The sequence below is a fragment of the Emys orbicularis genome, chromosome 17 (assembly GCF_028017835.1).
Source record: "Emys orbicularis isolate rEmyOrb1 chromosome 17, rEmyOrb1.hap1, whole genome shotgun sequence".
Lineage (NCBI taxonomy): Eukaryota > Metazoa > Chordata > Testudines > Emydidae > Emys > Emys orbicularis.
This window is the reverse complement of record NC_088699.1, coordinates 14341163-14358260: the sequence shown is the minus strand read 5'-3', so window position 1 is coordinate 14358260 and position 17098 is coordinate 14341163. Positions and strand designations below refer to the sequence as shown.

The 17098-nt window shown below is 46.6% G+C and overlaps 1 protein-coding gene across 1 annotated transcript in view; it reads left to right on the top strand.

The window, feature by feature from the left end:
- The window catches only part of GALNT17 (polypeptide N-acetylgalactosaminyltransferase 17), a 278406-nt gene that overhangs the window by 99321 nt on the left and 161987 nt on the right, over positions 1 to 17098 (top strand). The window contains exons 4-5 of the mRNA XM_065418385.1: positions 1883 to 2057; positions 9332 to 9529. Coding sequence (XP_065274457.1) covers positions 1883 to 2057; positions 9332 to 9529 — 373 coding nt within the window. The remainder of the gene's footprint in view (positions 1 to 1882; positions 2058 to 9331; positions 9530 to 17098) is intronic.

Below are 17098 nucleotides of genomic sequence, written 5' to 3'. Positions count from 1 at the left end.
TTTGAGAATCAAAAACACTTGCTACAGTTTCCCCTTTTTTGCAGGCAGGTTGTATCTGGGGCTAGAAGCAGGACTGCCAAGTGTTTCTAATTTAGTTGGAAGCAGGAAGTGTTGGAAATCTCCCAGGAGAGTCTAGTCTCATGAGACTTCCAGTCCAGCTCTACAAACTCAAGAGCTTTGATCCCAGTAATGTGTGGATAAGCACCCAGACTTTGGGGTGCTTTTCCATAATTGATCTGACACTCCAGCATTCAATATTTATTTATTTATTTTTATATGCTTCCATGTGCATACACTAGAGATTGCTTTTACATTGCATGTCTTTTATACACCACAGGCATCAGAAAGTACTACTAAGTTTGGTACCAGTAGTGACTCTAGAAACTTAGAGCCATTATGTACTCAGCAGTAGAGCATACGCTGCCTTAAACAACTTAATTAAATGATCAGCAGTTTCCCAGTAAGTAGAAGTAGTTATAGCGCATGATATTTAGGCTCCGCTGAATGAAGCAGAAATCTCTTCATTGCTATAAATAAAAGTGTAAGGATTTCAGGTAGTCCAAGGGCAAAGTTTGTATGCAACCAACACAGATATTGATATGGCAAGGCTGAGCCACAGGAAAGGGAGAAACTGAGGGGTGCAGTTTGCAGCAATTTAAACGACACTGGCTGATTAAACTGCTCGACTGATCTCATTTTGCAATGTTCACAGCAATCCACTCAAACCTACAGGAGGCAAAATCACTAACATCAACTATAGTAGTTCTTTGATTCTTTTAACAGTATTGGTGACATTTTATTTTATTTTATAATGAAACAGTGCCCCACGTGCAGCAGGGAAGTTTACCTGGTCTCTTGCTACTCTGTGGAGCCTTGTCCCTTCATATTTGCTCTAAGCCTCTCAGTTTTTGCTAAGAGGACAGAGTGATAAAAAGCCTGGGAAGCAGAGATAGTCCAAAGAGAGGAAATAGCTGACGAGCAAAAAGGTAAAATACATTAAAATCACATTTAGGAGAGAGGGGAAAGCCAATAAAGATTAAGATTAATTTTCTCCACTGTTGGGAATTACTTGACACAGGAGAGTTTGGAAGGGAGACGACACAGCCAGGTTATGATTCCTTCATCCTGTTGGTTTGATCTGCACCAAACCAGTCCCAATTGCAGTATAAATCAGAGTAACCTAGGTACTGTCCTATCTTATGCGAGCTGGCCATGATCCCAAAGATAATGCTTCTGACACACCCCTGAAAGCACGTCCTATTCGGTAGCTGCATAGGAGCCAGTGATGCTGGCTTTACACCATCTATGTGGTGGCCATACACCCACATTCCAGCTCGTTGGTGCTGTCTGAATGTCACAAAGGAACTGGTTGGGGGCAAAGAATCTGGTCCCAAATTTACAAACAAGTATTTAAAAAAGAAACTGTGTGAAGGGACTGTCCAAGACATTAATAGGGACTAAACAAATGCTCAGAAATTAGGAACAAAGATACAGAAGTAGGGGTATAATTTCAAAAGTGTCTAAGTCCCCTTTTCAAGAGGCAGCTAGGCACTTAGAAGCTTAAGACTCTTTAGAAAATGGTACTTAAGTGCCTTAGTCACTTTTGAAAATTTTGCCTTAGATGTAACACAGTAGCAACATCCTGGTCAAAGACTTGTGTTTTTTGTCCTTTTATTCACTCAGCTCAGCCTTCTAGCTCCCTGAAATTCCCTTTTCCCAAATTAACATTGACTAGGCCTACTTACTGCATTTCCTACTAGCCGCTTCTCTAAGGTATCCTGTACCAGTGAGCTCCACCAGTGATAAGAGTCGATTAATACACTAGATTCCCTATGGAAACTGTTGCTCCTTTTGAGTTGGCTCTCTGGGTTTTCTCCTCTAGAGGAATTGAAGGCACCTCTGGAAGAGTACGTCAACAAACGATATCCGGGGCTCGTGAAAGTGGTGCGCAACCAGAAAAGGGAAGGCCTGATCCGAGCTCGTATTGAAGGTTGGAAAGCCGCTACGGGCCACATCACTGGATTCTTTGATGCCCATGTGGAATTCACTGCTGGCTGGTAGGTATAATAAAACAAAATCAGTTTTAATGATTTCACGGTGTGGTTAGATTATAAGGGAATAAATCAGGCGTGCTGAAAATGTATAATTTAGCATGGACATTCTTGCAAATGTGGCCATTAAATTAATAAAGCTAGATCCTTCCTTCTACCCCAACGTACCCTGGATTGGGTGAGGCAGTACACTGCAGAACTGCTAAAGTCCCTGTTTTCTCCACTCATCCTACCCCCACTCACATTTTATTCTGTTCAGATCAGTGCCCCCTCCTTGACCTGAGTGAATTCTGTAAGCTAAAAAGACGAGGCAGCAGGGAATTGAAAAAGAGAATGGTTCCAATGTTATAGGCCTTTCTACCTTCCTCTCTCTGGGGAAGGTTTATGTTTTGTATTGGTTTGATTCTTCTTAAATTGAAAATAAGTTCAAAAGTGCAAGGACAGCGGAAAGTATTTCAAAGGGACTCTTTCAGAAGGGTTGATGCATCTAGAGCACAAAGTATCAGAGGAAATTCTATTACGTTTCTAAGTCTGCACAACAAAAAGGTTCCATGAATGATATTTTGCAACAAAATGTGTTTTTAAAAAAATTGTGCTCTATGCTTAGAATATTGGAGACAGAAGAGGCTAATGCACATTTCATTGTGTGATATGAAGAGAGGAAAAGAAAAAATCATCTACCAGGAAAATGTTATATCACCTGCAAATAGAAAACACATTCTGTGTAGAGTTATCGCATTTTTCGTATGAATAAGGACATATTCAGAAGGCTGTCTCTAACACCGGTACCTGTATTCCCATCTAAATGCTGCAATGATTCGGCTACTAGCTTTTCAAAACTGGATTGTATGCATGTGTACAGGAAACTATAATTTACTGAACTCACTGTTGAAGCAGCTTTTCCTATCAGTAAGGAATGAGAGTAGCAGATTGCTCCTTTGACTGCATTATGAGCTTGAGCTTGGCAGACATTGAGCATCCTCACCTCTCACTGATTGCTTAGATCCTTGGCAGAATGAGCCCTGTCTGTTCAGTGGTTCTTGTTTTCACAAAGGGGAGGCTGACCCAAACCCCCAACTCTGAACACTCTCAGCTGGAGCAGAAGCAGGGTTCCAGATCAGAATTTTGTGGCTTGGGTCCATGTCTGGTTTTCTGTGTTCATGTTTCAAGGAAATGCTGTTTGGGTACCAGCACAGCCTTGCCTGTATTTACTTTTATTTCTTATATTTAGAGACACATTTTCAGAAGTGGGGGAGGGAGGAGGAAGCAAATTGTAGCCAGAAAATTTGCCTGCACTCACTGCAAATATCCACTTGTGGAAGCAAGTCGAGGATCTCAAGGGCAATTTAAGTATTCATATTGGGAAATCTGGTCCCTGTTGGGCTTCCTAAATTTCTCCAGCAAAGTGTGCATGCACCATTGTGTGCAAAGTAGGTAATTGTACTCCCAAATGAACACTAGTGTGCAATTAGCCTTTCTGCATATACAAATATTCACTGTACACATTCTGACTTTGTAGGTGGAATGTCAGAAGACAGTATTGAAAAACTAGCCCTTATAAACTACATTGCCTGGTCTCATACCTTCTTGGTTAAAATGATGGGGAAAATGCTCTTTAAAACACAGCTGAATTCATGCTTATAACACTTTGTAACCACATTAAGCCACTACAAAATGGACTGTGTTGTCTCTGCATGAAAGCTCAGCTCTGGAGGGTCTTGTAAAGCCTTTATACCTTAAATTCTTCCTGGTTTGTGAAATTGCTTCTTTGTGTGTACTGTGGTATTCTCCACTGGGTCCATGAATTTTGCATAGGAATATTCAATTGCATAAGAGAGAGCCTAAACCCTAACACATATGGGTATGTTGCTATTTGAATTCCATATACAGCAGCTGTCCCCTGTAGCCTAGTTGATAATAGTTCCACATAATTGATGTGTCCATGCTTCTCCCAGGCAGGAAATCCCATGAAGTGGGAGCTCGGAAACTTCTAAAGCCTCCCTGGTGGCTGACAAAGCTGCATTGCAGACCTTAAAAAGTATCCATTGAATCTCGGGAAAATGAAGAACTTTCCTTTGCCTCTGGTTTTTGTGTTCATTTTCTACTCTCCGAGTATGTTTATAAGAGAGTGGTTTAATGGATTGAGCACAGCATTGAGAGCCAGGGACTCTCAAATTCAAATGTAGGCTCTGTCACTGAGGCTTGGTCTCCACTAAAAAGTTAGGTTGAAGGAAGCCGCCTTAAGTCGACCTATTAATGTATGTGTCTACACCTGTTAATGTATGTGCCTCTAACGTCGACTTCTGTAATCCACCTCTGCGAGAGGCGTAGCACTTAATTCGATTTTCATGGGTCGACTGCGAGGTAGTGCAGATGCAGCGTTGTGTAATTCGACTTAAATGGCCTCCAGGTGGTGTCCCACAATGCTCATCTGTGACCGCTCTGGAGATCATTCTCAACTCTGCTGCACTGCAGCCAGGTACACAGGAAACAGCCCCTCCCCTGCTAAAATCCTGGGAACTTTTGATTTCCCATTTCCTGTTTGATCAGCATTGGGAGCATGCCAGCTTAAGCACAGCTGAGCATGGAGACTACATGCCCCCAGTGCACTCCAGCCTGGTCTGCATGGGAGGTGGTGGATCTCATCGCTGTGTGGGGAGAAGTCTGTGCAGGCAGAGCTCCGATCCAGCAGAAGAAACGCTGACATCTATGCAAAGATTGCTCGTGGAATGGGGGAGAAGGGCTACATGAGGGACATACAGCGGTGCCGTGTGAAAATAAAAGAACTTTGCCAAGAGTACCAAAAGGCAAGGGAGGTAAACAGTAGTTCTGGTGCTGAACCCCACACATGCTGGTTCTGCAACGAGCTGCATGCAATTCTCCGGGGTGACTCTACCAGTACCCCCACAAGCAATGTGGACACCTCACAGGTGTGTGAGTCTAGGGACAACAAGGAAGACAATATGGTGGATGAGGAAGAAGAGGAGGAGAAGAATAGGAGACAGGTGAGCGGTGGATCCATTCTCCCCAAGAGACAGGAAATATTTTTAATCCTGGAGCCCGGTGGGTCGCAGGACATCTCGGTGGCCGACCGGGATGCCGGGGAAGGCACCTCTGTTGAGTATAAAGTTACAATCAAAGTCCAGTTAAACTTTAGTGGGCGCCCACATTCGGTGGTATTGCATGTTTACTATGAAGAAAAAGCGAGGTGCTGTGGTTCTCTGCTTACAAGAGGATGCTCCAGCTATGCAGAGGGTAGCCCCTGGAAAAGACTGTTTATGTGGACTCGGATAGCCCAGGAATCCTCCATGGATATCTCTAGGAAACTTTCATGGAGGGACTCTGCAATCCTTTGCAGAAGATTTCAGGGCAGGGCAGTCTTATTTCTTCCACCATGGTTTAATTTAATTTAATTGGTAGGACACTTTCCCACGCAACTCCTGAATGAATTCTGCTGGCATCATTATGGTACACAGCATAGCAGCATAAAGACCAGGTCTATCCCCAGACGCTTGCAGCATCTCCTTCCTTTCCGCCTCTGTTACCCTCAGGAGACTGATATCACATAGGGTCACGTCCTAGGGGAAACAGGGGAAGTTCTCATTAAAAGTGCTCTTACAAGAAAAAAAAAGGCATGTAAACCTCCCACACACACATTCTGGATCGCCAAACCACGCAGCCGCTAATGTGCCTTTACTGTGCTCAGCATGGGTTGGCAAGTAGTTAAAGGTTTAAAGTGGCTGATAGGGGACTGGGGCCCCACATGTGAGATTCTGCAATTTGAGAGTGAACCCCCCCCCTGCCATTTGTAAACAGCTTTCTGTGGTGCTATGGGGAAGGGCCATTGTTTGACTAGCTACCTCTGCTCCTGACATGACTTCAGCGTGTCGTCAACATCTGAATGCAGACTTTCGCTGAGTAGAAGGAGGAGAAAGAGAAGGCGGGAGGACATGTTCACTGAGATAATGAACGCCTCTGGGACAGCTGACACAGAGCTGAGAGGCTGGAGGATTTCACTGTCTGAGAAGTTAGACATGGACAGGGAGAGCAGGAAAGCTTCCAATGAGCAAGAGTGTGCGGCGCAGGATGAGATGCTTCAGATTATGACCAAGCAGGCATGTTGAGACATCTGGTTGAACTGCAGGAACAGAAGCAGGAGGGTAGAGTCCCTCTGCAGACCCTGGTGGACAGCCAGCCAGCATTGCCTGGCGCAGAATCACCCTCCCCAAAGCGTTCCCTGATGCATGGGAGAAAAGTCCATTATCCCTTTCACTTAACTCAGGAGGAGGGTACAAGGAACAGAAGGTGTCCATTCACAGACCTTTGATGGTCTGGAATGTGGTATTATGTTACACAGCTGAAAATGTTTCTCCCATTCCAACTTTACAACCCCTTTTCCCCAAGGTTACCTTATTTTTCTGTTTTCCCTCTTCACTATGTTTGTTAAATAAAGTAAATGGATTCGAGAAACAAATATTCTTTATTGAGTAGAAGCAGTGTGCTTGGGTGGTGATACAAGCCAAGTGAAGGTTTGGGAAAGCACAATGCAGACAAGCAGCTCACGTTACTGTGACTCATTATTGAAACGGCTTTTCAAAGCCTCGCAGATACGCAGCGCCCCTTGCTGTGCTCTTCTTATTGCCCCGGTGTCTGGCTGCTCAAAAATGGCTTCCATGCGATTGGTCTCAATTGCCCACCCCTGCGGAAAATTTCCCCCCTTTTTTCTCCACAGATATTGTGGAGCACACAGCAGGCAGCTATAACCATGGGGATGTTCTCCTCACTAAGGTCCAACCTTGTTAGTAAACTTCTCCAGCACCCTTTCAAACGACCAAAGGCACATTCAACCACCATTCTGCACTTGCTGAGCCTATAGTTGAACCATTCCTTACTTCTGTCCAAATGGCCGGTGTATGCCTTCATGAGCCTTGGAAGCAAAGGGTAGGCTTGGTCCCCCAGGATAACTATAGGCATCTCAACGTCGTCAGTGTTAATTTTGTGGTCTGGAAAGAAAGTCCCGGATTGCAGCTTTTTGAACAGACCCAAGTTCCTAAAGATGCACGCGTCATGAACCTTTCCCGACCATCCTACGTTGATGTCGGTGAAACGCCCCCTGTGATCCACCAGTGCTTTCAACATCATTGAAAAATATCCCTGTCGGTTTATGTACTCTTTGGCAAGGTGGTCTGGTGCCAAGATGGGGATATGCGTGCCATCTATCGCCCTACCGCAATTAGGGAACCCCATCACAGCAAAACCATCCACTATGTCCTGCACATTTCCCAGACTCACTACCCTTCATAGCAGAAGTCGATTAATTAGGGTTACCATACGTCCAGATTTTCCCAGACATGTCCAGCTTTTTGGTGCTCAAATCCCCATCCGGGGGGAATTGCCAAAAAGCCGAACATGTCCGGGAAAATGCCGGCATCCCTGCCCCAGTCCCCTGCTTACCTGAGCAGCTCCGGCAGGCTGCGAGCTGCAGGCTTCACGGTTTGCCGGGCAGCCCCCAGACCTCCAGACCCTGCGTCCCCAGCCGGGCGCTTCCCCTCCTGGGCTCCGGCTGTGCTGGGGAAGCGCCCGGCCCGGGGCGCAGTATCTGGAGGTCTGGGGGCTGCCTGGCAAACCGTGAAGCCGGTAGCGCTCGGGCAGCCCTTTTCGCGTGGCTGGGAGGGAGGAGGAGGGGAAATGCGGGGCGCTCAGGGGAGGGTGGGAGTTGGGGCGAGGATTTGGGGAAGGGGTGGAGTTGGGGCGGAGGCAGGGCGGGGAAGGGGCGGAGTTGGGGCGGGGATTTGGGGGAAGGGGCGGAGTTGGGGTGGAGCGGGGAAGGGGCGGGGCCAGGGCCCCGTGGAGTGTCCTCTTTTTAAAAACCTGTAATATGGTAACCCTAGATTAATGGCCCTGCACACTTGGAGCACAGCAGCTCCCACGGTTGATTTTACCTACTCCAAATTGATTCCCCACTGACTAGTAACTGTCTGGCATTGCAAGCTTCCAAATAGCGATCACCACTTGCTTCTCCACTGTCAGAGTAGCTCTCATTTTTATGTTGCTGAACTGCAGGGCAGGGAAACGCTCTGCACAAAGTTCCTGGAAGGTGGCTTCCGCATTCGAAAGTTCTGCAGCCACTGCTCGTCATCCCATACCTGCAAAACAATGCAGTCCCACCAGTCAGTGCTTGTTTCACGGGACCAGAAATGGTGTTCAACAGAGTGCAGCTGCTCTGTGACTGCCAGCAGCAACTGTGAATTGTTTTTTTCAATGGCTTGCAGCAGGGGTGCTTGCAGGACATCGCTATGTTCCACACAGCGGACCCTATTTCAGCTCTGGAAATACTGCAGGAGAAGGCGTGAGGTGTTTGAGATGCTCACAGCAAGAGTGCACAACTGAGCAGGCTCCAGGCTTTTGGGGTTATGGCGTACGCGCGGCAGTTTTAAGGTGCGAAAACCACTGAGTTGTTTGCCGTTGAGCACAGTGCACCATGCACCATGGGATGCCAACGCAATGTTCCCATTCTCCCTGCGACAATATTTTGATCCCATGAGGCATTGCACAAACTTCCCAAAACATACGGCGGCAAGTTGCACTTTGGGATAGCTACCTACAATGCACCGCTTTGTGCATCAATGCAGGTACTGCTAGTGAAGACGCACTCCATCGAGACAATAAGCATGGTGTGGCCATGCACAATTGACTTAATTAATTCAGAGGCTCCAGGTCAAATTAGATAAAGTCAACCTAATTTCTTAGTGTAGACAAGCCCTGAATAGCTGTGTGGCCTAGTCCAAGTCACTTAACGTCTGTTGGCTGGATTCTGCTGTCCCTTGCATCTTTATAACGCCAACAAGTCACTGGAATTATACATTTTCAGTGAGAGCAGAAATGGGTCCTTTTTCTTTGTCCTGTCCTACAGGGGTGCTGTCCGAACTAGCAGAAGTAAGACATTCACTATGGGTATGTCTACACTGCAGATGGAGGTGTGATTGCGTGGGCTTCAGCGCGGGCTGGCAATGCCAGTACAGATGGAGGGTCCCTGGCAGACTTGGATAATGCACACTGAAACCCATGCCACCATGCCTTTACTGCTATTTTTAGCCAGCTGGGTAGATTAAAGTTAGCACAGGTATGCCAACCTGTCCTGCAATCACACTTCCGATTGCAGCATAGACATAACCTAAGTGTTGCCATCAGGTACGTGGGTTGTTAAAGTGCTACTGTGTCCATCTGTGTTGTAACAGCAGTTAATGCCCCTTTTCTGTTTCCTTTTTTTGGCCTTTTAGGGCTGAGCCAGTTCTTTCGCGAATCCAAGAAAACCGGAAAAGGGTTATTCTTCCATCAATCGACAATATCAAGCAGGACAACTTTGAGGTGCAGCGTTATGAGAACTCTGCCCATGGATACAGCTGGGAGTTATGGTGCATGTACATTAGCCCTCCCAAAGACTGGTGGGATGCTGGTGACCCTTCACTGCCAATCAGGTATGTTGTGGAGCCAGGGACATGTTCAGTAATCAAAGAGAGCCAGTGAAATGGAATGACTTGTAGAATAAGGAAGATGGCCCAGAAATTGTGGCAATGATGTAATAGACTGAGAGTAGAGTGTGTGTTCATATGTTACTGTGGTGAGGGATTTCACTTTTCCAAGGTGAGGAACATATTATTATGTCACATTGCATCCATACTCAGGGCACCAGTAAGGAATCAGAACCCCATTGCACTACACAAGTACAGGTTTTAATTGTCGATTTTAAAATGTCACTTTACGAGAAAACAATTCAGGTTATTATATTTATTGTTAACTTTTTAAATTAATGGGGAATCAGGTGATTTTTCTCATATAATTTAATTTGTCGGACAACGTCTGAGCAGCTACAGGACTGTATTTACCTGCTACAGTATATTGCTCTTTTATAATGTGCTGCTATGGACTTGGGTGCTAAGCGGGTGTTACCACCAGGCATATTTTGCCTGCTGTTACAAATGTAGGCATGGGAAAACACCTACATTTTATCTCAACTCCAAGAACACAATATCCAGGCCTATAATCTATTTTCTTTAAATATGGTTTTAAATCCCTGCTGACAACAGAATGATCCGGATACCATCTCACTAAAAAGGTGTATCCCGGAAAAAAATCTCAGGCAAAACTGGTCTAATGGAGATAGAGCTAATGGCTGGAAGCTGAAGCCAGAGAAATCTAAATTAGAAATAAGGCAGGTTTTTTTTTTTAAACGTGAGGGTGATTAGCCATTGGAACAAACTACCAGGAGAAATGGTGTATTGTCCATTTCTTGACGTCTTCAAATCAAGACGTAGAGCCCTTTCTGGAAGTTATGTTTTAGCCAAACACAAGTTATTGGGCGCAATACAGTGGTAACTGGGTGAAATTTAATGACTTGTGATACACGGGGGGTCAGATTAGATGATGTCATGTTGCCTTCAACTCTAGGAATCTGTGGTCCTAAGGACATGGTAACAGTGTGGTGACCCCTACAATTTCCTATTGCACAGTAACTTTTCAGTGATCGAAATGTTGGATGTGGAAGCAGTAGCGATAGAGAAGACCACAAATGCGAATTAGATGCTTAGCTCCTATGGACTTACAGTGGGAGCTGAGCGCCAAACTCCCATACGTACCTTTGAAAGTCTTCCCCAAAGTACCTTAAAAGACCCAAAAACGAATGCCATGGGTGGGAATGGAGAACTGTTATTGCTATTGTTCAGTTATGTATAGCATTATTATTACTGATATATTACTGATCTTTTACTAGTGCCCAGGTTCCAATATTGATGTTTCTCTTCATAGTATACAGAGACAGGCATGGTCCTTCCTTCTAAGAGTTTACAATATAAAAAGATATGGGACGTAGGAAGAGTGAGTGAACGGGCAATAACCTGTCTAATCTATGTTAACGTACAAATAGACATTTTATTATTTTCCCCTCCCCTAAGCCTAGCTGTCATTGGTTGATAGATTTCTTATAGGTGTTGAAGGGGATTTGAAGGGTTGGATCTGAGTTCCATGAATAGAGAGCAGCCTGGAAGCACAAAGACATGGGTGAGAAGGTGGACAGGAGAAGGCTGGCATTGTACACAGCGTGGATGAGAAGGGGAAAACGCAATAAGAGGGAAGACTGTAGGATTGTCAACTTTATACTTGCACAAAACCGAACACCCTTGCTCCGCCTCTGCTCTGCCCCTTCTTTGAGCCCCACCCCTTCTCCGAGGCCCCGCCCCCATGCACTCCATCCCCCCTCCCTCTCTTGCTTGCTCTCCCCACCCTCACTCACTCGCTCATTTTCACTGGGCTGGCTCAGGGGGTTGGGGTGCGGGAGGGGCTGAGGGCTCCAGCTGGGAGTGCAGGCTCTGGGGTGGGGCTGAGGATGAGGGGTTTGGGGTGCAGGAGGATGCTCTGGGCTGGGACCAAGGGGTTCAGAGTGTGGGAAGGGGATCAGGGCTGGGGCAGGGGGTTGGGGCATGGGGGGGGCTCTGGTTGGGGGTGCAGACTCTGGGGTTGGGCTGGGGATGACAGGTTTGGGGTGCAAGAGGGTGCTCTGGGCTGGGACCAAGGGGTTCAGAGTGTGAGAAGGGGATCAGGGCTGGGGCAGGGGGTTGCAGCATGGATGGGTGAGGGCTCTGGTTGGGGGTGCAGTCTCTGGGGTGGGGCTGGGGATGATGGTTTTGGGGTGCAGGAAGGTGCTCCAGGCTGGGATCAAGGGTTTGGAGGGTGGGAGGGGGATCAGGGCTGGGTCAGGGGTGCAGGCCCCGGGCGGCACTTACCTCAGGCAGCTGCCGGAAGCAGCAGTATGTCCCTCCTCCGGCTCCTACAGAGAGGCATGGCCAGGTGGCTCTGCGAGCTGCCCCGTCCGCAGGCGCCGCCTCTGCAGCTCTCATTGGCCGTGGTTCCTGGCCAATGGGAGCTGTGAAGCTGGCGCTTGTGGCGGGGGCAGCGCGCGAAGCCCCTTGGCTGCCATTATGCCTGGGAGCTGGAGAGGGGATATGCCACTGCTTCCGGGAGCCGCGCCGAGCCACTGCAGTCAAGGAGCCTGCCTTAGCCCCGCTGTGCTGCCGACCGGACTTTTAACGGCCCAGTCAGCAGTACTGACCAGAGCCGCCAGGGTCCCTTTTCGACTGTGTGTTCCGGTCGAAAACCAGACACCTGGCAACCCTGGAAGAGCGGCTGATTGAGGAAGGGGAGGGCTGTGAAGAGAGGATGAGTCAGTGGATAGATATGAAAAATGGGGATGATGTGGTCAGAGCAATAGGCAAGGAAACTGTAGGCAAATAGCAGCTGCATTGTGATTGCATTGGAGAGTGTGTTGGAGGGGTGGCAAAGTGGAGAGGTTGCAGCAGTTGAGATGTGAGTGATAAGGGCCATGGATGAGGTGTAGGCAGAGAAATAAGCCCTGATTTTAGATGCAAGTCAGACACAGTCTGAATGTGTGTGCGAGGGAGAAGGCGGAATCAAAGATAACCCCCAATGTATGGGTCTGAGAGATGCGGAGATTTGTGCTTTTTGTGTCAGTGACGGAGAAAGGGAGGAGGGGAGTGGGTTTTGGAGGAAAGATAAGGAGTCAAGCTGATCTGTTACCTCTCCCTCCCTCACCCATCTAGCTGCTGCCTTCGTTCACCTGCTCTGTCTCGCCCTATGGCTGCTGATCCACAGGGTCCCTGCTAAGTAACTCTTGCGCTTCTTCTAAAATAATGTAAGACAAGAACAGGCCTCTTTTGATCCAAATCTGCATTTTCCTGCCCTTGATGCTGTTTATGGATATGGTGTAGCTCTCCCATGTACTGTAGGGAGCATCTGGTTGGATGCACAGATACTTCTCTGATGATTAAGAGGTTGTCATTTAAAAAAAAAAATCCCCAAGAAAACAAATGACTAGCACAGATATCATCCAGTAATTACGTCTTCTGTTAAGGAGCGGGAGCCCCGAGTGGGGGATCTGCTGTGAGGGGGTTCCCCAACTATAGAACTCACTTCTGTAAGAAATCGTTGAGGCCAAGAATGTAACAAGATTCAAAAAGGGTGTGGATGTTTATACGGATATTGAGAATATCCAGAGGTCATAATTAATTCTGTGGATGCAATGGCTCTGTGGAGCAGTGGAAGGCATTGTGCTCTGTGGGCAAGTGGTCACCGGTTCATATGCCATCTAATCTGTCTCAGAGCAGATGAATATTCTTTCACAGAAGCTAGGAGCTTGATGCAGAAATTATTGGGTCAGGTCCTTTAGCCTGTCTTATGCAGGAGGTCAGACTAAATTGTCATCATGGTCCCTTCTGGCCTTAAAATTTATAAATGATCAAAAAAATGGTGGAAGTGATATTAAACCCCATTCTTCAGGATTTAAGACCGTCTCAATGATCAGAGATCAGGATAAGCCCTAATGTGGAGGGCAGATGACCCCATATCTGCCTACTGCAAGGTTCTTATGTCTGCCTTTGGAGCATTTAGTTCTGGCAGCTTTTGGAGACAGGATACTGGACTGGGTGTACCTCAGGGCTCATCCACTGTGACAATTTCCATGTTCCTGACTGCCACCTTTGCAATTGTGCAAAAAACTTAGGAGGACTAAACAGAAAAGCAGAGATCTGTGAAGATGGATGGAGATACACTACAGACCTACACTAGCAGCAGCAAGAGGTGCCTGCATAATCATTTGTCTTCACTTCATTAGAGAGTCCAGTAACATGGACACTGACCCCTCGAGCTGAGAAGAATTGAATCACTTGAAAGTAAGAGTCAAAGGCTTAGAGAGAATATGGATTGCAGGGCAAATGCTTTCCCATAGCTATATGGAAAAGGAATGCCAAAACAGAGACAATAGCCTCAGAGTAATGTTAAATAATTTAACAACTTGCTAAAACAGCATTATTAATATGCAACAGGAGAAGCGTTATGAGGAAGATAAATGTGTAAAATACTGCCTCTTTCCATTATAATGGGTAACTATATACAAACAGAAATAAACTGCTTCTATTATTATTATTATTAATAATATTATTTGCTGTATAGTGCTCTGAACTGTACATTTTATGGCAATGTTTCCTTGAAAGGAATAGCTGTGTTTTACTCTGTAATTATGCAAGGAAACATGGGAAAATTTTAAATTATAATATGCAAAACAAGGTTAAAAACATCTTGCCTATTTCATACAGTTGACCTTTTAGGATAAAGGAAGGAGATTGAAGTAAGGGGGTAAGTATTGTTTTTGTTTCAGTTTTACATTTTTGACATGCTTGGTTTTTAACAGTCCTTGAAGAGCCCAATCGAGACTTATGTGTTAAAAGAGATGGAAAGGGATGGTCTGACTTGCTCCTGGATATCTGGTTCTACACAATCTTTATTCTGGACCTACAGAATATTCAGCAGCAGAGGCTGGAAACAATGTGTTCGGAGACAATTTTCTCCCCTGGATAATTCACAAGAGATAATTATCCAGGCAAAGCAAGCTGATGGCATACAACTCATCTAAAATATGGCCCAGCCTGACGATGGCTCCAGGCTCTTGCTTTAAACCAAGCAAATAGGCTCAGGGCTGGATTTAGGGGCAGGAGACCCAGGCAACCTCCTGGGGTGCCGGGCTGGGGGGAGGCACCGGGCTTGGGGTGCTGTTTTCGTTGTTAGCGACAAAAGGGAAAACAGGATGTTTGAAGTAAAATGATTCAGGGATTCCATATGTAGGTTCATTTTTCACTAACTTCCTAGAATGTTCTGGACCTTAGTAGAATCTCATGGAACCTGCCAGACTTTCTGAGAACTACATTTTCCTCAAACCTCCTAGAATGTTGTCAGCCCTGCCCTCGTGGGTATACAAGGGCACGGCATCGCCAGTCAGTCTTGTATGACAGGGGTAAACCATGCAGGCAAATTGTGGATCAAAGTCGTGGAGTGGGCTACAAATGCAATACAAAATAAGGTATTCAAAAGTTTTACAAATGAATCGGGGCAGCACCATTTAATCTAGGGCCAGCCCGGTATCGTCTCTTTAAATGTTTGTCTAGACTAAGCTTTAAGGAGGCATTTTCTTCTTTAATTTCACTGGTTCCAATGGCAGTCTTTTGTAGCTCATCTTCCAAGCAAGCCACTCGGGATTTTACATCACCTACACCTTTCGAGATTGAATCCTATCCGTCTGTGAGGAATTCTTTCAGGGCTGAGACAGCTTGGGCTAGGTTTACGGTGACCTTGTGGTCTCCTGCTTCATCTGTGTAGGGCAGAGGTGGGCAAACTACGGCCCGCGGGCCACATCCAGCCCGTGGGACCATCTTGCCCAGCCCTTGAGCTCCCGGCCTGGGAGGCTAGCCCCCAACCCGTCCCCTACTGTCCTCCCTTCCCCGCAGCCTCAGCTCGCTGTGCCGCCAGCGCTCTGGGCGGCCGGGCTGCAAGCTCCTGCCGGGAAGCGCGGCGGCGGGGCTGGCTCTGGCCGGGCCGCATGGCTGCCAGTCCTGGTGCTCTGAGCGGCATGGTAAGGAGGTTGGGGGGGGGAGGAGTGTTGGATAAGGGGCAGAGGGTTCCGGGGGGCAGTCGGGACAGGGAGCAGGGGGTGGTTGGATGGGGTGGAGGTTCTGGGGGTGGTGGTCAGGGGACGAGGAACGGGGGGGGGGGTTGGATAGGCGTGGGAATCCCGGGGGGGGCTTGTCAGGGGGCGGGGGTGTGGATAGGGGGCAGGGCAGTCAGGGAACAGGGAGCAAGGGGGGTTGAATGGGGGGGTGGTTGGGGCGGGGGGTCCCGGGAGGGGGCGGTCAGGGGACAAGGAGCAGGGGGTGTTGGATGGGGGGGGGCAGTCAGGGGGCGGGAAGTGGGAGGAGGCAGGGACCAGGCTGTTTGGGGAGGCACATCCTTCCCTACCTGGCCCTCCATACAGTTACAGAACCCTGATGTCGCCCTCAGGCCAAAAAGTTTGCCCACCCCTGGTGTAGGGGATTCAGGCTTAGATATTTTGTTGCCTCTCATTTTTTCATTTGAATCCTTATTCAATCGTTTGATGTTTAATTTAATTGTTTATGACAGAAACTTATTGCCCATTTGCGAGGAAAGTAATGATTAGAGATTAATTAATATGTGAGGAGTCAAGAAGTCTGGGACTAAGTAGCCATCTTCCTCTTGAGTACCATGTGACCCTGAAATAGGCTTTTTAAATGACTAGGTGGGACAAGGTGTAATTTTTGGATTCCATAAAACATCTCCTCTTTCACGTTTCTTCCTATAATGTGAAAGAATCTGCTATATAAAGATGTCCTGACTCTTAGCACTCTTTTATGCATGCAGACGATTTATGAATAGACCTTCCTTGCCAAGTTAACTGAGCTGCTATTGACCAATTCTGCCAAAAAGATAAAATCATGATTACCATGTAATGGATCACATCTAAATTAGAACTCCCACCATGAGAAGTCAGTAAGTGACACTTGAAACAATCATCTTATGCTTAAATCATCACCATTGGGCTCTCTTGATTTGCATTTCTTAATGGAGTATTTTTTTTAGTTTGTGTGTGTATACACAAAATATTGTGTCTGTGTGTATCCAGTATTTTGTGATTAATGGTTATTGATCAGCATTTACTGGGAGTTCAAAGAAACATAATACTTTAAAGAAAAAGAAAATAACCTAACACCTCCTGTATTGTGCAGGATGCACCAAAAGGTCACTTAGAAATGCTGTGAAATCACTGATTGATTATCTTGTCTAAAAACAGCACATTCCAAAGCTGAAATTTACCTCTCACAATGCTCAAAGAATTATTAATTTCACAGCTGGCAGAGTTTGATTTCCAAGCCTTTTACAGTGCAGTGGTGGGACTCTCAGCTTCCCACAATTGGGATGCTATTTCAAAAGGTACCAGTTTCTCCTCTCTCATTCTTTCAGTTCACTGAAGTCAAACTCAGTGAAACAGAACCATTATAGCAGTTACCAATATTTGGAAGATTTATGGCGAGACACGTTCATCATACTCTATGCAAGACAGCCTCATGGTTTGTTAGGATTTATACATTTGCAGGACATCTCAGACCCTGGGGCTCCAATTCAGAAAAGCA